The sequence below is a fragment of the Leptopilina heterotoma genome, unplaced genomic scaffold (genome assembly GCF_015476425.1).
Source record: "Leptopilina heterotoma isolate Lh14 unplaced genomic scaffold, ASM1547642v1 Lhet_73, whole genome shotgun sequence".
Classification (NCBI taxonomy): Eukaryota; Metazoa; Arthropoda; class Insecta; order Hymenoptera; family Figitidae; genus Leptopilina; species Leptopilina heterotoma.
Window position 1 is genome coordinate 1636864 of NW_025111169.1, and position 24986 is coordinate 1661849.

Here is a 24986-nt window from a genome sequence, read left to right on the forward strand (position 1 = left end):
TTTTATTGTAGTTTCATTTTTATAGAGTTAATTGAATTTAGAAATTTTATTTCATTGTTAAAGTTATTTGTTTTTAAATTAAATACTTTCAAGTTCTTTTCATTTTATTTTATTAAATCTCTTTTCAAAGAGCAAAAACGTTTGAATGTAAAATCTTTTGTTTTTAATTAAATGCTACAAGTTTTTTTTTATTTATTTTGGTTTTGGATCAAATTTTTCATCTTATGAAAGAAAGAAAATTTATGAACTATACAGGCGAAAGAATAGGAAAATTGGTTTTTCGAAAAATGTATATATTTTAATGTAACGAAATATTTTCATGTAAGAATATTTTAATTTTCTAAAAGTAAAAAATCGTGTGAGTAATTTTAAGTGAAAATGGAACTCACCGTCGTTCATGGTCATGTCCATCAGTTGAAGATCCTCATCATTGAGGAGAGATGAAAGAAATCCATCGGTGGTTTGATTGATGGCCTCAGGAGGCGTGTGATAGTACATCATGTCGTTTGGTTCTGTTTTATAAGATGCACCATTTTCCGATCCCATTGGTTCACTACTGTTTGTTAAGTTCATCGATGTCGCCACCGCTGATCCCAAGTTCGATGGTCCACCTACACAATGTGAGTAATTCAGTTCAAATACAGAAAATTCAATTCTATTTTTATTTTTACTAATTGTATTTATTTTGAGTTTGACTACTTGTCTATTTTTTGAGTAATTGTATTTAATCTAAATTTTAACTAATTGTATCTACTTAATTACCATTTTGACTAATTGTCTTGAATTTTTTGTTTCATATAAATGAGAAATGAGAAATGAACTCACCGACATTGTGGTACTGGCTTGTGGCATTGAGATCGCCAACGGGAGGTGCCAGAGTGGCATTGTGAAGTAATACACTACGTTGTGCCTCGTAATGACTGTGGTGACTGTGGTGACCTATGCCGTGTCCTGGATATCCAGGAAGTGCTGGATGTGCAAAATGGTCCGGACCTCCTGGCAATGAAAGCAGTGACGCCAAATCCTGCCATCGCTGTTCTGTGCTCATCGTACGCATGAATGGCATGCGACCCTGCGAAAAAACAATCCAGTAAGTACTTGCAATTTAATTCAGAAAATTAATTATAATCCTTAAAAATCAAAATTCAGGGTTGCCACGCAACCTGGAAAATACTGGAAATGTCAGGGAATTTTACAAACTTTAAAAAAAAACCTGGAAAAGTCAGGGAATTTTTATCGAAATCCTGGAAAATTGTTGTTTTCTAAAGTTATTGTGCTTATTCTTGAAATCTATAATTTTACTTAAATATTTCAAAATTAATTCAATCTTAAAAAAGTTGCGTTTATAATTTTCATAAGTAGATGAACTTGAAAAGATTTTGATTTTGAAATTTTGTAAACTTTCTATTTTAAATGAATTTATATAAATAGAAATTTGAAAAAAATTTTAATAACTAAAATTCTTCTGAAATTAAATTTTCTAATAAATTTAATTGATCATTAAAAATAATGGAAGAATTTTAGTTAAAAACACTAAAAAAAATTGAATTTTGATAGAAATGATTGCAGAAATTCAATTATTTTCAAAAATTTTAATAAAATTCTTGGCAAAGTTTTAATTATTTTCAAAAACTTTCCTGAATTTAATGATTTTTAATTAATATCTACTACTTTAATAAAAATTCCTCCCAAAATAATTCAATTAGTTAAAAAAAATTTTAATAAAATTCTACGCAAACATTTCAGTATTTTCCTAAATAATAAAAATTTCAGAGGAATTCAATTATTTACAAATTATTTTCACAAATTATTATTCCATTTTTTTTTGTAAATAATAACATTTTTTACTGGGATTAAATTATTTTCATAAATTATTTTCTTCGCAGAAATCCAATTATGTCCAAAAGTTTACAAAAATTATCGTAAAAATTTCAAATTATCTTTATAAATAATAAAATTTTTCTCCGAAATTCAATTGTTTTCAAAAATATTAACAAAATTCTTGGAAGAATTTTAATTATTTTTAATTCAATTTTCATCAAATTTCTCAAAAAATGAAATTATTCTTAAAAATGTGATTAAAATTTGTTAAGAGAATTCAATTATTTAAAAAATTTGTTGATAAAATTCTTTATGAAAATTCAAAATTAAGAAACATTTAATTATTTCACAAAATATTTATCTTTGTAGTTAAATAATTGAATTCTCGTAGAATTTTCTAATAAAAATTGAATTAAAAATTAATTGCAGTTAAAATTTTAGATAATCATTGAATATAAAAAACATTATTGCGTGATTTTTTAGAAAAAATTGAATTTTGAATTTAAAATCTTTGAAAATCTGAATTTGTATATTTTTAACTAACAGTTCTGTAGAATTAATTATTTTGGAAATATTTAATTTATTTTGTTTTTGAAATCATAGTCAAGTTTTTATTTTCTAAATATTTAATTGAAGAATTTCCGAATAATCGAAAGTTTACGTAAAATTGAATTGTTAACAAATAGATTTGAAAATTCTCAAGGAATTTTTGCAAAAATTATTAAAAATAATTTGATAATTGAATTCTTTCAAAGAATTTTAATAAAATTTTTTGAAAATAATCCGAAACATTTTATTATTTATATGAAAATAAATGAATTCCTTTGTAGAATTTTATTATTTATGAAAATATTTTAATTCTTGCGTAGAATTTTCTTATTTATGAAAATAATTAAATTCTTGCCGAAGATTTTACAATTCATAAAAATAATTGAATTGTTTCGAAGAATTTTATTTGAATTTTTGAAAATAGTCGAATTTTTTGAAGGAATTTTATTAAAAATTTTGAAAATAATGATTTTTTAAAAGAATTCCTCTGAAGAATTTTATTATTTATAGGAGAATAAGTGAATTCTTGCAATGAATTTTTATTACATTGTTTTCTAAATTGAAATCCTGTGGAGAATTTTATTATTCATGAACAAAAATGAATTCCGGCAACGAATTTTATTACATTTTTAAAAATAATTGAATTCTTTTGAGAAATTTTATTGAAATAGTAGATTTTGAAAATATTCGAATTTCAGCGAAGGTTTTCATTACTTTTGAAAATAATTGAATTCTTACAACAAATTATAACTAAATTATTATTATTAAAAGAAAGGTTCGAATTTGAAATTTTAGAAAATCTTAATTCCTATGGAAAAATAATAATGATTAAATATTTTTTTGAAAATGTAGTTTTTGATGTCATCGAATAATTTTACAATTAAATTAAATAAATGTAAATAAGAGAACATTTTTTTGAGTATCTAATAATTTTTAGAGTGAATCGCAGAATATTCTTTAGGGTCAGAGAAAAAGTTCAAATTTTGTCTGGAAATCAGGGGGAAAAAATTAATTTTTTGTGCCAACCTTTATAATTCTTGAAACTCAAAATCTTCAATTAAATCCATTAAATTTATCTCTATTTATATTTAAATACATAAAGTACATTTTCCCCAAATTTAAAATTAAATATTTAAAAAATCGTTTTCGATTTTATTCCGCAATAAATTTTGAGAAACCATCAATTTTGAAAAATGATTTTTAATATTCGTAGATCAACAAGCAAAGAGGGCAGAGGAGGATTATTATTGATCTTTGTGAGGGGAAAATTAATGAAGAAGAACTCATACGCTAGTTTTTAACGCCCTTCGTTGGAGGGCCAAACAACAAACAACCATCGATTATTCGTCGCCGTGGGATGAATTTTTGTTGAACCACAGACGTCAGGTGTCACACACAGACACACAGGTAGATCTGTAGATTTTAAAGATTCACAAAACCCCCCGCTGAAACCGCGTGTAGGTGTCATTGAAAGATATACAAGATGGCAACGAATATTATTAATCGAAGATTATTTCTTGTCAGGATAATAAGACGAACGTCAATCGTGTACTACCTATTATTAATTTATTATGACACTCGCTCCAATAAAAAAAATTAAAAGAATTACGACTAATTCTTTTTTAGAGTACGAGCAATTCTTTTTTAAAATGCAAGCAAAATTAATCTTTTTTATACATGTTCGTCAAATGATATTTTTCTCATTATTCAAAAAAAAGGTAGTAATAATACGATTTTTTTTATTATTTTTCAATCGAAGTAAATTTTATTTTTCACTAAAAATGTGGTATTTTGTTGCAATATTTGGATGAAAAGTCGAAAAGGTCATAATATTCGAGTTGAAAATAATATTTGGAAGGAAAGTCGGAAAAAATCGCATTTTTTGAAAAGAGTTGGAAAAAATCGTAATATCCGAGACCTGTAATTATAATAATTGATTTTCTTCTGAAAGTAATTGTTTTTTTTGTTTCAATTTCAGTAGGCGTGAAAATTACGAGAGCCAGGTGACGACGTGGACGTTTTTTCCTCTCTTGATTTTATTTTCACCTTTGCGGATGAAGCTGTGGATCTTGAAACTTGGCGTAAACGCGGTAGTTGGCGTATGGACCATGAAAGCCTAATGCTTATGGCATTGGCTCTAATGTGCCAAGAGAAAAGAAGAAGATGAATAGAGAGAAGCCAACGTGTACACGGATTGCTGTCTGGGTGCATCAATCAGTCGTTAGTGCAATCTGTTGAGCACGACGCTTTCAATGTAATTCTTGCTTGTCAGCGCATCTGCCGTCTTTTCGCCGCAAAACTCTTTGAATCCGCACAACGTTCTTTCGTTTCACTCGAGGTAAATATGAATCTTTTTTTGTTTTTCAAAAAAACAAAAAAAAAATATCTCTTTTTGCGAATATAAGTAATGATTTTACAAGTTTTCTGCAAAAATTCATAGAAATTGGAAATTTTAAACCTACATTCAATTATTTTCATAAAAAATAAATAAATATTTCAGATGATTTCAATTATTTTGAATATAAAAGTAATAAAATTCTTTGCGAAAAATTCAATTATTTTATTTTAAAAAATCCTTCAAAACAATTCAATTATTTTTATAAAAAATAAAATTCTTTTCAAAAATTCAATTATTCTCTAAAATTTTAATGAATTTTCAAAATAATTTAATTATTTTCTAAAATTTTACTAAATCTTTCGAAACAATTCAATTTTTTTTAAATAGTAAACTTTTTGAAAAAATTCAATTATTTTTAAAAATTTTAATGAATCTTTCGAAACAATTCAATTATTTTTTATTTTTAATAAAATTTTCGAAATAATTCAATTATTTTTTAAATTTTTAAGAAAGTCTTCGAAACAATTTAATTTTGTTTTTAAGTATTAAAATTTTTGCAAAAATTCAATTATTTACCAATTTTATATAAATTTCTTCGCAATAATTCAATTACTTTCATAAATAATAAACTTTTTTTACAGGAATTCAATTTTTTTTAGTAATTCAATAATTTTTAGTTATTCAATTATTTTTATACAATAATAAAACTCATCGCAGCATGAACTTTTAGAAATAATTGAATTTTGAAAAGGTTTCAAATTAAAATCTAAAATTTGAATTTTTCATACTTTTATCTTACAATTATTCTGTAGAATTAATTTTTTTGGAAAAGTTTAATTGAATTTTTTTATAAATATTTCCTATAATTGAATTGTAAAGAAATATATAAGGATTTTATCACTGGATCATCTTTGATTATTTATAAAACATGAATGTTTTACAATAAATATTCTTATAAGTTCTTGAATTTCAAAAAGTCAAATTTTTTATCTAGAAATCAAGGAAAAGTTAAGGCAAAACAAAATTAAATTTTTCTTGCAACTCTGAACACTAAATAAAGAAAATAAATTTTATTAAATAAATTCATGTATTAAAATTAATTTTTCTTATTCGCTCAAAAAATATTTTATTCGCCATACAGAAAATTTATGACTTCGAGTTATATAAAAAAAAAAATTCAAGGGACAATTAAAAAGAACGAATTTAAATTGCAAAGCGAAACAACAAAACAAAAAAAAAAAAAAAAAAAATGCTTTTGTTAATGAAAAATATTATTCAGAATGATGTATGAAAACGAAACTTGATTGCGCAGATGCTATCGTGATTAATGTTTATATTGTCGATCGAATTTCTGTGAGCAACGAAGGCCGCACTGCTGATCGTGTGACACCTGCCAACGTGGATCGAGCTGTCAATTTTTCATGGCAGAATGAATTACCCCTAGCCACCTTTCTGTCTCGCTACTCTTCTTTATATATATTCACCTGTATATTTTTCTACGTGGCTCGTATAAAGCTCCCAGGGTTATGAATGAAAATATTGGTCGAAAGTACATATAATCCCTGCACTCCTTTGAGTCACGAATTTTTCTAACAAAACAAATATTTTCCAAACCAATTCCAAACAAAAAAATTTTAAAAATACTCATTTTGTTTTTTATTTAAATCGTAAAATTTATTCTCTTTTTTTATCTTTATGTAATTTTCTCGCGAGTTGAATTAATGATTTTTCTATTTTAACTTTTTCAAGGTCCCCGGGAGATTTGATTGTTTTTCATTGAAAATAATCAACTTCTTGCTTTTTGTATAAGGCTCGCTTTTTTATTCGTCCTCAATGATGATCTCTCTCATTCGCGTACATAGAATAAATTCGTCTCGCACATCCTAGATCATTCCTACTGGTGTAAAGAGAGAGCGAATTATGCATTTCACAGTTCTAAAGAAAAGTACCTGAGAATTGCGCGCCTGGTAAATTCTGACGTCCCGTTGCGATTATTTCTTTTCATTTCTTTGAGATGATGTGAAAATTACTTCTTTTTTTTTTGCATTTGACAAGGTCGTCGTCTCTGCTTTAACCGAAACGAAAAATGTCATTCCAAAAATGTCAATCTTCATCAGAATAATTCTGCTATTTTCTTACTTTTTTTTTCTGCAGTTCAGAACTGTCAATTAATTTTAATACACGTCAATATTTGCAAAAATGCCAATTTGTCAATTAATATAATAATCTAAAATTGTAATGAATTTTTTAAAAATTGAAAAATTACTGTCAATTATTTATGTACGTCTGTCGGAGACTTAATTGTTGGTATTTCCTCATTGGATGGAAACTAGTTCTTCTTCATTTATCAGATAATGACAAACATTAAAATAGGAAAGTTTAATTTTTCAGGTCGGAAGTAAATTGAAGGTGCCCTTAATTACTTGCAGATAGACTAACGGGACACCATTCGTATATAATGGACCGAGTTATTAATTATGATTTATTCTGGATAATTATCGCATTAATATTAATCGCCATAAGTCTCGAGAGAAAAATAAGAAGAAGATGCTTCTGCAATTTTTCTACTCGATTTTTATTTTTTTAATAACTGCAAAATGAACTTGATTCAATTGTGTCTTGACCACATTTAGATGATTTATTTCAGGCATTTCAAGTGAGCTCCACTTATGAATATAATTATGCATCTCTTCAATTCTTTTTTCTCTTCGCACTTTAATTACGAACCTTGGAATTTACACCTATTGCTTTCTTGATAATTATTCCTATTTGAGAGAAAATTGGTGTTTAATATAATTTTCAGATCGATTTCCTTTTTTCTTACTTCCGTTTTTATCGAGCGTCACATTGAGAGAGAGAGAAAGAGAGAAGTCTTTAATTCTAGAGTGGAAACGTAATGTGTAAATATTGTGAGTGCATGAAGGATCCTTCAAGGATTTTCGTTGAGAAGGCACACCTCCTTGGTTCTAACTAGATACTGAAAATACCTAGAACAAATAAACGTGTTGCCAGCAGTCGGTTCCAAAGTCTAACGAATTCCACTTCATTGAGAATTTACAGATTTTTAATTATTTACTCTCTTATTGCATAACTCGGAGACAAACACAATTCTATTGTTTGCCTTCAAAATGTTTCTCATTTTTCAAAATTTTAATAAACTTCTCATAAAGTAATAAAATTTTCCTCAAAATTTCAATTATTTTTATAAAAAATAAAACTTATATCCAAAATTCATTTATTTTCAGAAATTTTTGTCAAAAGTTTCTCGAAAGAATTTAAATATATTCAGAGAATTGAAAAAAAAATAGTTCTGAGAAATTCAATTATTTCGAAAAATTTAAATAAAATTCTTTTAAAAATTCTATTATTTAAAAAAATGTTAACAAAATTTTTTAAAAGATTTAGGTAGTTAATAAAATTTAAATTTTAATAAAATTTAAATTTTAATAAAATTTAAATTTTAATAAAATTTCCTCGGTAGAATTTAATTATTTTCAAAAAGTTTTTAAAAATTCTGAGAAATTCAATTATTTAGAAAAATTGGAATAAAGTTCTTCACAAGAAATCAATTATTTTCATAAATAATAAAATTTTTCTCGAGAATTCAATAATTTTAAAAAAATTTGATAAAATGCTTTATAAATTTGAAAAATTGTAATAAAATTAATCAATATTTACAATTATTTTTGTAAAATATAACATTCTTCTTAGGAATACAATTGTTGTCAAAAAGTTAGTAAAAACCTTCGAAACAATTCAATTATTTTCGTAAAAAATAAGATTTTTCGAAGCAAATCAATTATAGAAAATTTAATAAAATTCTTCCTAAGAATTTAATTAATTTCAAAAATAAACATTTTCAAAGAAATTTAATTATTTAAAAAAATTTGCTTTTAATTCTTCGTCAGATTTCAATTATTTTCAATTTTCTAATTAAATTTCTGGATAAAATTCAATTATTTTCAAAAAATTAAATAAAATTGCTCACAAGAAATTAATTATTTTGATAAATAATAATATTTTTCTCCAGAATTCAATTATTTTCAGAAATAAATTTTTTCATAGGAATTCAATTCTTTAAAAAATTTTTTAATAAAATTTGTTGCAAGAATTCCATTTTTTTCTCATCTTAAATTTATTATATAAAACATGAAGAAATCGATCAAAGATGATCAATTTGATAAAATCCTTATTTATTTATTTACAATTCAATTTTAGGAAATATAACAAAATTTCAATTATTAGGAAATTTATTAAAATTTATAAAAAAATTTTAAAAAATAATTGAATTCCATCGAATTTCTTTATTAAAAATAAAAAATAATTTAATTGTTTTGATGGATTTATTAAAATTTTAGAAAATAATTTAATTTTTGCAAAGAGTTTACTATTTAAAAAAATAATTGTATTGTTTCGACGTATTTATTAAAATTTTAGAAAATAATTTAATTCCTTCGAATTTCTTTATTAAAAATAGAAAATAATTTAATTGTTTCGCTGGATTCATTAAAATTTTAGAAAATAATTGAATTTTTGCAAAAATGTTACTATTTAAAAAAATAATTCAATTGTATCGACGGATTTCATAAAATTTTTAAAAATAAAAAATAATTGAATTGTTTCGACGGATTTATTAAAATTTTAGAAAATAATTGATTTTTTGCAAAAATTGTACTATTTAAAAAAATGTACTATTTTTTTTTTGACTCGTAGTGATCGATTTTATCATGTTTTATAATAATATTCTCATACGTTATTAAATTTCAGAAAGTTTGAATTTGAAAATCTTAATTCCCATAGAAAAATAATAAGGATTAAATATTTATTTAAAAAAGAAGTTATTAATGTTTTCGAATAATTTTACAATTAAAGAAATTCGTAAATAAATATAATAGAACATTTTTTTGAGTATCTAATAATTTTTGGAGTGAATCAGAATATTCTTGAGGGTCAGGGAAAAAGTCAAAATCAGTAAGGAAAAAGTCTGGAAATCAGGAAAAAGTAAGGGAAAAACAAAATTAAATTTTTGTGGCAACCCTGAGTAATTTTTGATTTTTTTCGCAGGATGGAGTTGAATCGAGTGGAACGAATTTTGAATGGTTAAATGTTTCATATTGATGAGATTTAATGGACGACAGTTACTGAGTGTGAGGGATAATAAAAGTGAAAATTGCGGATTGAGCAGAAAACTGAGGTCGACAGTGGTATGTTTTACCGGCCATTCGTCACTGATCTAGGAGCGTCTTATAACGAGCTGGTAACGAGCTACTCAAAACCAATGCGCTAGGGATCAGAGGTTGAAATCAGACAATCATTCAAATGTGCTGACAGGACGTATGATAAAGCTTCCTGTACACCAATCACAAATAGTAACTATTTTGATAATTCTCCTCTTTTGTGGCTAACACGCACAAAATCATTGGCATACACATCACAGACACACATTCACGTGAGTTATAATGGAAAAAATATTTCTTTTCAATTTCAAGATCAAATACAGTGAGATTATTATTAATTGAGAAAAGTAAATAGCAACTTTATTATTTTTTCTACCAATTATTTTTTTGTATTATTATTTTTTTAAATACAGGGATCACAGTTAGTGAATCAGATTTAATTGTTCAATTTTTTCTGTTAATTATTAAAACCATAAAAAATAAAATTCCCTTTTTACCTAATATTACAGAAAAAAAATTCACTGTGATTCCTGTTATTACTACTTTTTTTTACCATTTTTCATTAATTATTAATTTAATGTTTTGCATTCTTATTTTGAAAAGTTAATCTAAAAAGTTGAAGTAATTCCCATCAAGAGCAAACTAAATTAATTTTTATCTTATCGTTACTTTTAAAAAGATGTAATTGCCCTTGAAATTATCGTCAGTGACATCAATTGACTTCTTTTATTAATTTTTTTTTACGTTCATCAATTTTCTGTACCTTTACATCGTGAAGCCTCGCGGTTATTCTTTGTGATTATAATTATAATCGCATTGTATATTGTCATTACTCGTATCTTGAGGGCTTCTCATTATTTAAGCATAATCTTGAGGAAATTTACTAATCCAGTCGCTTCGAGGCCTTTCTAACCTTTATCTCTCTCTCTCTTCTTTATTTCTTTTTCTGTTCTTTCTCTTCTTTATTTTTTTCTACTTTTTATTTTTTTTTCTATTCTTTACCACTTTTTCTCTTCTTTATTTATTTTTCTATTCTGTATTTCTTTTTCTATTCTGTATTTAATTTTCTTTATTTCTCTTTCTCTCTTTCTGTTTCTCATATTAATTGTCAGAATTTATTTTTTTCCAGTCACTTAATTATTACTCTATTTAATAACTCTAATTATAAGACGATCAATTATTTCATTTATGAAAAATGCTACACTAAGGCCAACTTAGAGAAAAGTTTGTTGCAAAACTTGATTATTATACTTGGTTCTATATACAAGATCGCAAGTGATTTTTATCATAATTTTATGACTACCAGTGTATAGTTGATAGTTGATGTTTTATTGGGATTTGGGAAGGAGGAAACGTACCTTTTGAGTCGTGAGGAGTACCGCAAAGCGCATAAATCATAACACCTGGTCAGTGAGTGACTGTATGTAATTAGTGACCGTGGAAATGATTACCGGGCGCAATATAATATTTGTTGGCCGCATGTCCCACGAGAACGATACACACGGAAGAGAGCATTTTCTTCTTTAACTCTCCAATATAAGAGAAAAGTGTTACAAAGTCTGAGTCAAGTCTGCGGCTTGGCCATTTTCCAAGAAAAATTATACATTCTCTTCTCTCAGAGTTCTCTCTCTCTCTCACACACACACTTCTTCTCGTCTATTTAATTTATCTCGCTAGTTAAAGACTGATTAATACAGTGATGAGTTGGTAAATATATTTATGATTTACGTTTTATTAATCCAGTAGCAAATCACTTGGCTCAAACAGGAGCTCAAGGTGTGCTTCCGGTATTCTGTTTTTTTATTTGCTTTCATATGCAAATCATAAATTCGCATCTTTTTTTGTTTTTTTTCCGTCCTCTAGACGAAAAGTCTAGAAGTCTTTGTTTTAAGTTTGTTCAATTATTTTTGTATTTAAATAATTGAATTCGTTTAGAACATTACGATCAGAATTGATTCTTGAAATTAATTTAAAACTAGCAACATATACCTCACTCGCTAACGCTCGTTCGGTTGTATTTAAACTTATTAGTTTTTACTTATTTTTTTTTTTTATTTGAACTAAGTAAATATTTACTGGACATAAATATTTTAATTTATGGTATCTATTAAATAGTTATTTGAACCAAATACAAATTACTTAAGTCAATTAAATAGAATAATTTAATTTAATAAATATTGCTTTAAATCAATTATAAAAATTACTTGATTAAATAATGCATAGTTTTTAATTAAAATAAATATTTATTTGCATCAATAAAATAATTTTTTTGAAATAACTAAACTTAGAAGGTTAGATTTTGAATGTTAGCCTGATTCTCTGAATAATTAGTAAGAAAAGGGCGAAGATACGTCCATTCTTTTCTTACTAATAGGATTTTCTGTAGGTAATGATCAGGGTGTTTTTTTGAAATTTTTACTGCACTATTCTTACGCATGTCACCGTCACCAATATTGTTACAATATATATTGTAACAATATTGTTACAACAAAGTCTAGACTTTGGGTTTTTGCAAGTCTAGACAATATAGTTGTATAATAATATAAATTTTTCTTTCTAAACCAGAATTTGAACATTTACAAAATTAAAACCTTATAGTGGTTAGAAAATGTAAAAAATTATTAATATTTATAAAAATATAAATTATTTTATTTAAAATCATTGTGTAATAAGACAAAAATTATGAAGTGACATTTACAAAAAATGTCATTGTACATTATACGAAATGTTATTTTTACGTATTCTCTTACTAAACCTTTCATTTTCGTCCGCTATCCTGGATTCGCCATTTTGTATTTTTAAAAAGTGACTTTGGATTCATAATCAGTGGAATTTTACTGAAAATCAGTTGAAAAGTACTAAAATATCAGTCATTCTTCACTGATTATTATTTTATTGTGATTTATTTATTAATATTGTAAATTTCTGTCAAACAAATAATTTTACTAAAAGTCAGTTGAAAATTACACTTACAGTAGTGTTTCATTCGAGCAACACGATCCGAGAAACGAACAAAAAACGATTTTCTTTTTGTTTTGATAACCAAGCTGTCATGTTCGCTCGTCTTATTGAAGTAAATTTTCATAAATGTTTATTTACATTATTCGAAGATAATTAAATCTTAAAAATTACTATAAAAAAATTCTAATAATATTAGTTTTTAAAAATATTATAATGTTATTTTTCGAAAATAATTGAATTTCTTAAAATAATTCTTATATCCTAATTTACCTTTAAAAATTTTTTTTAAATTTTTGGTAATTCAATTATTTTCAAAATTTGCAATTAAAATTCTTCAAAAAATTGTAACAAAATACTTGAAATAAATTAATTATTTTCAATTAAATTTTGCACAATTTCAACTATTCAAAAAGGTTTCTATTGTAGACATATTTGAAAAATTTAATTGTGTTAAAAAATTATTCAAAGAAATCTAAGTATACTTATTTTTAATTATCTATAACTTAATCTATTGAATTTAGAAAAATTACATCAAGAGGACAAAACTTTGTTCTTTCGTCTACTTTTGAATAATGTTTAGAAAACTAAATTTTTATTAATGTTTATTAAAAAATTATTTTATACCTAAAAATGTTAAATTTTTTTAATTTAGGCATGATTACAATCACAGGCACACAAAAAAAAAGTTGTCTGTTCATTGAACAAGACCTACATGTCTTATAGTATTTTGGCCCCCTGAATACGAATATGAAGTCAGAATTGCTCCAGCACCCTCTGTTTTTTTTAAATCGAAAAAAACTACCCTTAAGTCTAAAATTCAAGAATTAAAGTAAAAAAAAATAAAAACACGGCTTTCTTCGGAGTAGAAGAATATATTTGTGCGTTTTCTTCTTTCAACAACTCAAATAATGTCAAAATTGCTCCACCACCCCTGTTTTTTTAAATAGGAGAAACTACCCTTAAATCTAAAATTCAAGAACTAAAGTCAAAGAATGAAATAACCACTTTTTTGCGAAGTAGAAGAATATATTTATGCGTTTTCTTCCTTCAACCACTCAGAAATATTGTCAAAATTGCTCCACCACCCCTGTTTTTTTAAATGGGAGAAACTACCCTTAAATCTAAAATTCAAGAACTAAAGTAAAAAAATATGAAATAACCGGTTTTCTTAGGAGTAGAAGAATATATTTATGCGTTTTCTTCCTTTAACCTCTCAGAAATAATGTCAAAATTGCTCCACCACCCCTGTTTCTTTTAAATGGGAGAAACTACCCTTAAATCTAAAATTCAAGAACTAAAGTCAAAGAATGAAATAACCAGTTTTTTTGCGAAGTCGAAAAATATATTTATGCGTTTTTTTCTTTCAACAATTTAGAAATAATGACGAAATTGCTCCATCACCCCCTGCCCTTAAATCTAAAATTCAAGAATTATAGTAAAAAATGATATAACAGGTTTTTTCCAAAGTAGAAGAATATATTTATGTACTTTTTAAAAAAGCATCAGCATTGCTTCATCACCCTCTTATTGATTTATATTGAAAAAACTACCCCTTTAAGTATGAACCCAGAGTATACTAACAACAATAAAAACAATTAGTTTTAGACAAAAGCATACGTTCCTTTATTTTTGTTCTCATAACTAAAAAGCAGAATCAGAGTTAATTTATCATTATTTGTTGTTGAAAGAAGAAAACGCATAAATATATTCTTCTACTCCGAAGAAAACCGGTTATTTCATTTTTTTTCACTTTAGTTCTTGAATTTTAGATTTAAGGGTACTTTCTTCGATTTAAAAAAAAGTAGGGGTGGTGGAGCAATTTTGACATTATTTGAGTTGTTGAAAGAAGAAAACGCATAAATATATTCTTCTACTCCGAAGAAAGCCGTGTTTTTATTTTTTTTTTACTTTAATTCTTGAATTTTAGACTTAAGGGTAGTTTTTTTCGATTTAAAAGAAAACAGAGGGTGATGGAGCAATTCTGACTTCATATTCGTATTCAGGGGGCCAAAATACTATAAGACATGTAGGTCTTGTTCAATGAACAGACAACTTTTTTTTTTTAATAATAAAAATTAAAAATAATTATTTTTAATTTTTATTATTTAAATACACAATTAAAAATAATAATAATACTCCGCAAAAAAGCCCAACTAATAGAAAAATAAAAAAGTAGGTTAATTTTAAATTTAGATCCAACTATTACAATGTTATAGATTTATTAAGTAATATATAACAAGTAATATTATATATATTTCTCTAAATAAAGATGTCTATTGACTTTTTAAAATTGATTTTCTTAAAAATTTCTTTATTAAAAGTATTAATATTTAAATTTTATAGTAATTGCTGTTTTAAAAAATCAATCCGGGAATATTTATTTTTGGTCCGGGAATTTAAAAATAATAATTCACTAGACACCTTGAATTAATTTTTAACTTGATATAATAATTTTAATTCACTAAAATGAATTTAATTTTAGTTTTTAATAGAATTAATAAAAAAGAATTTAAATGTTTTTGGATATCGATTTTTTTCAAAAAATAGGTTATTATTGTATTATTTTTAGTTGTCAGTTATGGGAAAGTCGAGAAGCAGTCGAGAAGTTCGGTCGATGACAATTAGAAAATTAGACGATACGATTTGACAATTAACAAAAGAATAAACAAGATGATCGTTTGAAAACCAAAGACGATAACCAAATAATCGCTCGAAAAAATGAAATTCGCGGATCGAAGTGAAACACTAACTTACAGAAATATAAGTCATTTTTCACTGATTATCCATTTAAAAAATTATTGTTGATGTCTGCCAAACAAATACAGGGTTGCCACGGACCTGGAAAACCTGGGAAACCCGGAATTGTCATGGAATTTTTTTTCAGTCATGGAAAACCTGAAAAATCTGGAATTGTCAGGGAATTTTATAAAGCCTGATACTAAAAGCTCAATTTTTTGTATTTGAGTCGTAAAAATTTCAAGTTTTCAAGTTGACATACAACTTTTTGATTTTAAATTTAGTGCTTACAATTGAAATCAATATGGCATTTCTAAATTTTAGTTTCTTTTGGTCTCTATCTTCCTTTAAATAATTTTTAAATTAATACATTTTAGAAACCCCAAAATGTTATGAAACTGAAGCTACCAACTTTTATGCAATGAAAATTTTTTCTTTTGCTAATTGTTTTTTAATGTAAGAAGCCCTTTAAAAAATTGCAATCGAAAAAAATTGCTTCTGAAGCAAGGAAATAATAATTTAGTTAAAATTTCGGGATATTTGGAAAATCTACGAAAAAATAATTAAAAATCACTAATTTCCTTGCCTTCCTTAGATCCTCTTACAATTTTTTTAAATGACTTGTCACATTAAAATAAATAATTTGTAAAAGAAAAAATTGCTTATGAGGTGAGGAAATAATAATTTTGTTTAAATAATATATGGATTTTTCGAAAATCTGTGTAAAAAATCAAAATTAATAATTTCCCCGACTTCGATCTTTTAAAATTTTTTAAAAGGCTTCTAACATTAAAATAAATAATTAGCAAAGAAAAAATTGTCATTGAATAAACGTAGGTAACTTCAGTTTCATAAAATGTTATTAAAATGCTTTTTAAAATACTGGTTTAATAATTGTGAAAAATTCTAAACTTAACTAAATTTTTAAATTTAAAAAGATTTGCTCCTCATCTTTCTTCGGAGCGTATCTCAAATAACCTTACAAATTTTAACTTAATTTTTTGTTAATAATGAAATTAAAAATTAATAACTTATTTTGTTAACAATTTACTTAAAGGATTTTATACTTTTTGTCGTAATTAGCTAAAAACATACCAAAACAATTTTATTTCTGGTTTGGAATTTTTTAAGAAATGGTCTGGAAAACCTGGAAAAGTCATGGAATTTTAAAATCGATGTCTTGTGGCAACCCTGAAATAAATAAGTAAATACACAAGTAAATAAATAAGTTCCATTACAACACAGACAGCGCAGCATTAGCGAGTGAGGTATTTACGTATATTTAAAAAAATTTCAACAGACACTACGTGCATCAACGAACCTTAAAAAATTCAACAATTTATATTATCAATCGTTTATTAAATCTATACATATATGTGATTTGTGTATATGTAGGAGTTTATGTCTGCATATGAGCAGTATACATGTGTATGTAATTTATGAACATGTGTGAGTATACATGTACATGTGATTAGTGTATATGTGTGAGTATACATGTGTGGGTGTTATGCGCGCATGCTTGATATTCATAGAACACTACTGCGCATGCCTGATATTCATAGAACACTACTGCGCATTCCTCACATTGATAGAACACTACTGCGCATGCCTGACATTCATAGAACAATAGTGCGCATGCCTGACATTGATAGAACACTACTGCGCATGCCTGATATTCATAGAACACTACTGCGCATGCCTGATATTTAAAGAACACTACTGCGCATGCGTAATATTGACAGAACACTACTGCGCATGCCTAATATTGACAGAACACTACTGCGCATGTGTAATATTGACAGAACACTACTGCGCATGCGTGGCACTAATAGAACACTACTGCGCATGTGTAATATTGTCAGAACACTACTGCGCATGTGTAATATTGACAGAACACTACTGCGCATGCGTAACAGTGATAGAACACTACTGCGCATGCGTAACATTGACAGAACACTACTGCGCATGCGTAACATTGACAGAACACTACTGCGCATGCGTAACAGTGATAGAACACTACTGCGCATGCGTAACATTGACAGAACACTACTGCGCATGCGTAACATTGACAGAAGACTACTGCGCATGCGTAACATTGACAGAACACTACTGTGCATGCGTGACATTGTGAATATGTATACATTTGTGTTAATATTATTTTTAAAAGATATACATATATATACGGCTAGGGTCGGTCGGTCGGTCGGTCGGTCGGTCGTTCTTCAACTTAATATAATAAGAGATTCTAGGTCAGGGTTGCCATAAGTCAGAGAAATCAGGGAAAAGTCAGGAATTTTTATTAAAAGAACTGGAAAAAATTAAATTTTTAGAATTCATAAGAAAATTCTGAATTTTTGTGTCTTTTTTGTTTGCCTCATAAACTATGAAACTATCACGAATTCTAATTTTTTCTAATTCCGACAAGAATGAATTTTTTAATATTATTTAATTAATTCAAAACTTTTAACGCTATTATCTTAATACGTAACAAAATTCTTCGAAGAAATTCAATTATTTTTAAAAATTTTTAACGAATATCTCGTCAAGAATTCAATTATTTTTACAAATTGCAAAACTTTTTGCCAAAAATTCAATTATTTTCAAAAATTTAAATAAAACTCTTTGCAAAATTTCAATTATTTTCAAAAGATTTAATTATTGAAAAATTTTTTTGATAAAATTCTAGGAAAACAAATTATTTTTATAAATAATAAAATTTCATTTCGCAAATTCAATAATTATTTTCATCGCAGAATTTCAAATATTTTTAATACAATTTTAAATAAATTCCTCGAAAAATGCAATTATTCTTAATTTAAAACTTGACGAAAGAATTCAATTTTAAGAAACATTCAATTATTCAATAAAATAATAAAAATCGTATAATAATTCAAATATTTTCATAAATAATTTTTAATTCATCGCAGAAAATCAATTATTTTAAGGAATTTTAATAAAATTCTTTTCCAAAATTTAATTATTTTGATAAATTTCAAAATTCATCACAAGAATTCAATTCTTTTGAAAAACGTAATAAAATACTTTGGAGAAAGTAAATTATTTTCAAAGATCTTTTAAAATTCTTGTCAAGAATTAAATTATCTAAATAGACAGTGAAATTATTCTCAAGAATTAAATTAATGTCAAAAGTTTAAATAAAATTCTTCGCATGAATTCAAATTTGCATAAATTCATCTCAGAAATTCAATTACTTTTAAAAATTTAAATAAAATTCTTCAAAAAGTTTTCAATTATTTTCAAAAATTGTTATAAAATTCTTTAATATAATAAATTTTAGTTAAACTTTAATTAATTTCCTTAAAAAGAAATTAAATGTTTTCAAAAGTTGTTAATAAAATTCTTCGTAAAAATAAAATTTTAAGAAATATTCAATTATTGAATAAATTAGAGGTATTTATTTTTATATTTAAATAATTGAATTCTCGTGGAATAATAATATTCATAATAATATTCTTATGAGTTATTGAATTTCAAAAAGTTTGAATTTGAAATTTTAATCTTAATTAAAAATAAATAAATAAATTATTATTAAAAAATAATAATGATTAAATATATTTTTTTTATTTAAAAAAGAAGTTATTGATGTTTTTGATAATTTTACTTTTGAAGAAATTTGTGAATAAATGTAATAGAACATTGTTTTGAGTATCTAATAATTTTTAGAGTAAATCAAAGTATTCTTTTCAGGGAAAAAGTCATAATTCTGTCTGGAAATCACACGGAGAAAAATATAAAATAACTTTTACTACTTTTATAGTAAAAAATTCCTGGTAATTTTTTTTACTACTTTTAGAGTGAATTTTGTTACGTTCGAAGTAAATTTTACTAATTTTTACAAATATTTACTTCGAACATAGCAAAATTTACTCAAAAAGTAGTAAAAATTACCAGAAATGCTTTACCGGAAATTTTTTACTAAAAAAGTATTAAAAGTTACTTTATATTTTTCTCCGTGCAGGTAAAAACAAAATTAATTTTTTGTGCCAACCCTGTAGATAGTAATTGAATATTAGAAGCGTTATAGTTTTTGCTCCTTTTTTTAAAAATTATCGAGCCTGTATTGAAATTAAACTAAATTTTTTTCTTAATTTACAGCTAACGAGAATGTAATTCTAAAGAGGATGAGAAATAGAGTGGGGAATAAGTTTATAGAAGGCAGCTGACAACACTTAGGAAGTTTTGTCCTTTATGTCAACTACATCAACTATGAAATGCTCGACTACTTGGGAATCAGCTCGAGTAAGAGAAAAAAATAACTTCTGAATAACTATCATATGGCAATTACGGTTTTTCAAGTTGTAAACGAACGAATACGCAAAGTTGACACGAACCATTCATATTGATTTAACGGTGTGGAGTAATTTCAAAACGTAAAATATTTTACGAAAGAAAATTTCATTGGTTTTTATCGAATTCTGTTCCTCTTTTTTGTACTAAAAAAAAGGAGAAAATAGAATTCAAGACGGCCTCGGGAAAATTTTTCCTCGCCTCAAAATGAAGCAAATTTCTCCCGTGCGACAAATTTTTTTTCGAGAGGAAGTCCTTTTCCTTTCATACAGAAGCAAATCCAATTTGTTTGATGACAAATTTTCTGAAAAAGTCCCCTGGTCCGGGGGCGTAAGTAATCCCCGAGAAGAATTAAAGAAACTGGTAGTCGTTGAGATAATCTTTTTTTTCGAAAAAAAAGAGAAAAAGGTCCAGCATCTCACTTAATTACAACTTAGGAGACACATATTCTCTTTCTCTTACCCCTGTCAAAACTTGTGGCCACTTGAGACGATTCAGAAAAGATTTTCAATCGTCGGATGCAAGAACCTGTCGATTAGGTATTAAGGGACACAAGTTCTTTTGTATTTCAATGTACCTGCTTTTGAGTTATTCGTGTTCTTCTGACAAATTTTCTGACAAGCTTCCCACTCAATGATCTCTCTTCTCTCTCTTTTTTTTCTCTCTTGTTGACTCCAAAGACCCCGGAATTCAAAGTCAAGTCGATTCATGAACAGGAAGGGAAGCGATAAATTCTAAAGCCATCGTAACTGTCGTAGCCGTTGTTAAGAACTCGACTCTGTTTCATCGTTTCTTTGCTACTTACTAGCCGAGGTAGCTAGTTTTCGTGCTTGCAGAGTTTACATTTCTTTTTCGCGTGTAAGGGTCATTCAAAATTCTATATTCTACCTGTTTATCATTTTTTTCTGCTCATCACGGGAAATAAATTTTAAAGTACAGTTCGCTTTTTTAGGAGAAATTTTTTTCTTTGTGTAAAAGGAAATTATTATGATAAACATGTTTTAAACTCGTTTTTCGGAAACATTTTAATAATTCAAATTAGTTAAAAATTAGAAATTAGTTACATTTTTTATTATTTAATTAATTAAATATTTAAAATAATGGATTTATAGAAGAATTTTAGTTAAAAACACTAAAATAAAATTGAATTTTGGAGGAGTTACAAATGATTGCGGAAATTCAATTATTTTCAAATGTAATGAAATTCTTCTCAAAAATTCAATTATTTTCAAAAACTTTTACAAATTCTCGTCAAAATTTCAATTATCTTTATAAATAATAATATTCTTCTCCAAAATTCAATTATTTTCAAAAAATTTTAATAAAATGTCAAAAATTTGTCAAAATTTCAAATATTTACAATAATTTTCCTCAATTCAATAATTTTCAATATCTACTGTTTTAATAAAATTCTCTAAAAGAATTCAATTCTTTAAAAAGAATGTTGATAAAATTCTATGTAAACATTTAATTATTTTCATAAATAATAAAAATTTCATAGGAATTCAATTTTTTAATGAATTTAATTAGAAATTTTAAAGAACTTTGATTTTTGAAAATAATATTAGTAATTCAAATGTTTTTGGAATTCTTAAATTTTCAAAAATATTTTTTAATTTTTTCACATAATATTTAATTAATTATTAAAAATAATGGATTTATAGAAGAATTTTTGTTGAAAACACTAAAAAAAAAAGAATTGAATTTTGGAAAGTTTTCAAATTCAAATCTTTCGGAAAATCTGAATTTTTCGAACTTTCAATTAAAAATTTGGTATAGAACTGATATTTTTGAAAAATTTTAATTTCAATTCTGTTGAAATTAATTTAGTTTTTTAAAATATATTTAATATTATTTCAAAAATTTTAACGCAATTCTTGAAAAAGATTCAATTATATATCTTGATAAATACGAAAATCCTTCCGAGAAATTCAATTATTTTCAGGAATTTTAATAAAATGCTTTATAAAATTCAATTATTTTCATAAATAACAATATTCATCACAGGAATTCAATTATTTTTCAAAATAATAAAATTAATGGCAAAATATCCATTAATTTCAAAAATTTTTTTTAAAATCTTGTCAAGATTTCAATTTTCTTTATTAAATAGCAAAATTTTTAGCCAAAATTCAATAATTTTGAAAAATTTTATTAAAATTCTTCTTAAAATTTCAATTATTTTCAAAAAATTTTCTCAATTCAATGATTTTCAATATCGACTGTTTCAACAAAAATATTTCCCGAACGAATTCAATTATTTAAAAAGATTTTCTTAAAAATTTCTATTAAAATTCGTCGAAAGAACTTAACTATATATAAAAATTTGTTGATAAAATTCTTCATGAGAATTCAATTTTAAGAAACATTTAATTATTCAATAAATTATTTATTTTTGTATTAAATAAGTGTATTTTTATATTTAAATAAGTGAATTCTCGTAGAATTTTCTTAATAAAAATTGATTTAAAAATTAATTGTCGATAAAAGTTTAGATAATAATTGAATATTAAAAGCATTATAGCGTGAATTTTTGGAAATAATTAAATTTTGAAAATATTTAAAATTGAAATTTTTGAAAATCGGAATTTTTCATACTTTTAACTAACAATTCTGTAAAATTAATTTTTCTGAAAAAGTTCAATTGAATTTTTTTAAATTATTTGAAGTTATTTTCTAATATATATTTAATTAAAGAATTTCCACATAATCGAAATTTTTGGTAAAATTGAATTGTAAACAAATGGATTTAAAAATTCTCAAAGAACTTTTTTATAAAATTAATAAAAATAATTGATTTAAGGAAGAATTTTAGTTTAAAATTCTAGAGAGTAATAATTGAACTGAAATGATCAAAATAATTTTGAAGAAGTTACAGTAACAATTTTATTTTTTTTAACATTTTATCACTCGGTCATGTTTTATAATAATATTCAATTGTTGAATTCCAAAGAAGGTTGAATTTGAAGTTTTTGAAAGTTTTATTCCTATGGAATAATAATTATCATTAAATATTTATTTAAAAAAGAAGTTCTTGATATGTTTTCGAATAACTTTACATTTAAAGAAATTCATAAATGAACATTATTTTATCTAATTATTCTGAGAGTGAATCAAAATATTCTTTAGGTTCAGGGAAAAAGTCAAAATTTTGTCCGAAAATCAGAGAAAATTCAGAAAAAAATTTGTTGTGCCAACCCTGAAGTAAAAATAAAAGAACGATTACTAAAATTTCTCAAATTCACTTGAAGCAAATCGATGATTATTAACAAATCAGTAAATAATTGCTAGAAATGTCGTAAGTGAGAGAGAAACAAGGTCTTTGCCTAACTTCTTTTATTATTTTTTTTTGTTTTCATAAACGTCTAATTTTGATTTGAATGTTGAATTAAGCCGAGTGTGGAGAGGATTTCTGAAATTCATGTGTGTAATTGTCCGCAAAGAATGACAAGTCCTTGGGTTTTCTACTTGACGAGTAGAAGGCAAAACCTTCTATTATACGAGGAGACGGGAGTATTGAGGGGAAGACTTGCGTTTATATTACTTGTCGCGACAACTGTATGTTGTATGTATATCTTTCTGGCACATAATAAGTACACTAAATTAATATATGTATATATATTCTTAATAATACTGCCGGGGCCCTTGTCTATGAGGATCGCGTATATACATCCTGCGTATTGTGCAGCAAAAAGGGGGGGTTACGCAAGAAAACACGGCAGCGGCATTCGCGAACATGTCATTTTTGGAACTCCTCTCTCACGCGAGTGTCGTATTAACACTGACCTCAGTCACCTGTAATTGCTATGTGTTACCATATATATCGAGACACAGACATATATTCTACGTAATTCAAACCATTATTCTTCTTCTATTTATATTTAAAAAAAAAAAAAAAATTTTTTTGTGTCTGTCAGGCATTTTTTTCCTCCCCCCATTATAGAAATGAACTTGATTTTAAATTATACACTCTAAACCAACGTCCTTGAGAAAAAGAATTTTTTGCGCCGAAAAAAAAATTATAGACAAACTTACAATTCATTAGGTTTACAGGGCTTTAGATCTAAATTAGAAAATTGTTTACAAAATTCTGAAGAATTGACTGAATTTTTTTTTTTTGAATTAGCAAAAATCCTAAAAAAAAATTTAAAGTCGATAATTTTAATGTATGCGAAATTATTATTGGCTCTAAATTAGAACTCATTTCAGTTGAATATTATTTAGAGACATTTTTAAAAATTTGTATTTGTTAGAATTTTTTGTCAGAATTTTGACTGATTTTCACAAAAAATTTTCAGAAAAAGCTTTTTTGTCCTTAATTTTTTCAAAAGTATATCTTTACAATTACAAACAAATTATCAATCTGAAGAAATTTCAACACTTGCGCAAACTTAGCACAAACTCCACCTGTTTTATCGTTTTTTTGTCAGAGAAAGATAAAGAAAAATTACATCATAACACAGACAAAAAGAAAATAATAAGAGAGAGAGAGAGAGAGAAAAAAAATTGACAGAAGACTTGAAATTTAAAAAATTTGTATTTTGACGTCATTAATTTATTCAATAAAATATTCAAATAGTTTGACGTTTTGCATTTTTCATTATGTTTACTTAAGTTAGTGAACTTGACTTTTGAAATATTTCTCTAAATAAAATTCTAATAGAAAAAGTCAAAAAAAAGAAATGCAATTAAAAATTAAAATTTTGCTGAAAAATTAAAATTAAACTAAAAAATTAATATTTAGTAATAAAAGTATTGTAATTTAATATTGAATTTTTTATTTTTCACTTTTTTGAAATTTTACAATTTTTTTCTCTCCTATTTTGTGCTTTTTTCTGTCATTAGTCTAGAAGTCAACGTATTCACACTCTTTTATTCATGAAACTCGGAATTTATCTAATCAGAAAACCGTATATGTGGAATGGAGAATTTTCATGTCAAAATGTGATAAGATCATAGTTCTTGAATTTTGTCAGAGACATTAAAAAAGATATATACTTGCAATTGCGGTTCAAAACTTCCGCGTGAAAAGTTGAATTTCGATTGAAAACGACTTTTTACATTCAAAACTAATAATTAAATAATTATCTTAATTA

General features: G+C 25.4%; 1 protein-coding gene across 3 annotated transcripts in view; it reads right to left on the minus strand.

Annotated features, from left to right (window-relative positions):
• LOC122510763 (segmentation protein cap'n'collar) overlaps positions 1-24986 on the minus strand; it is a 212821-nt gene that overhangs the window by 31644 nt on the left and 156191 nt on the right. For all 3 annotated transcript variants that reach the window (XM_043625644.1, XM_043625643.1, XM_043625645.1), the window contains exons 6-7: positions 826-1072; positions 390-611 (exon numbers count right to left, since the gene is read on the minus strand). In XM_043625644.1, coding sequence (XP_043481579.1) covers positions 390-611; positions 826-1072 — 469 coding nt within the window. The remainder of the gene's footprint in view (positions 1-389; positions 612-825; positions 1073-24986) is intronic.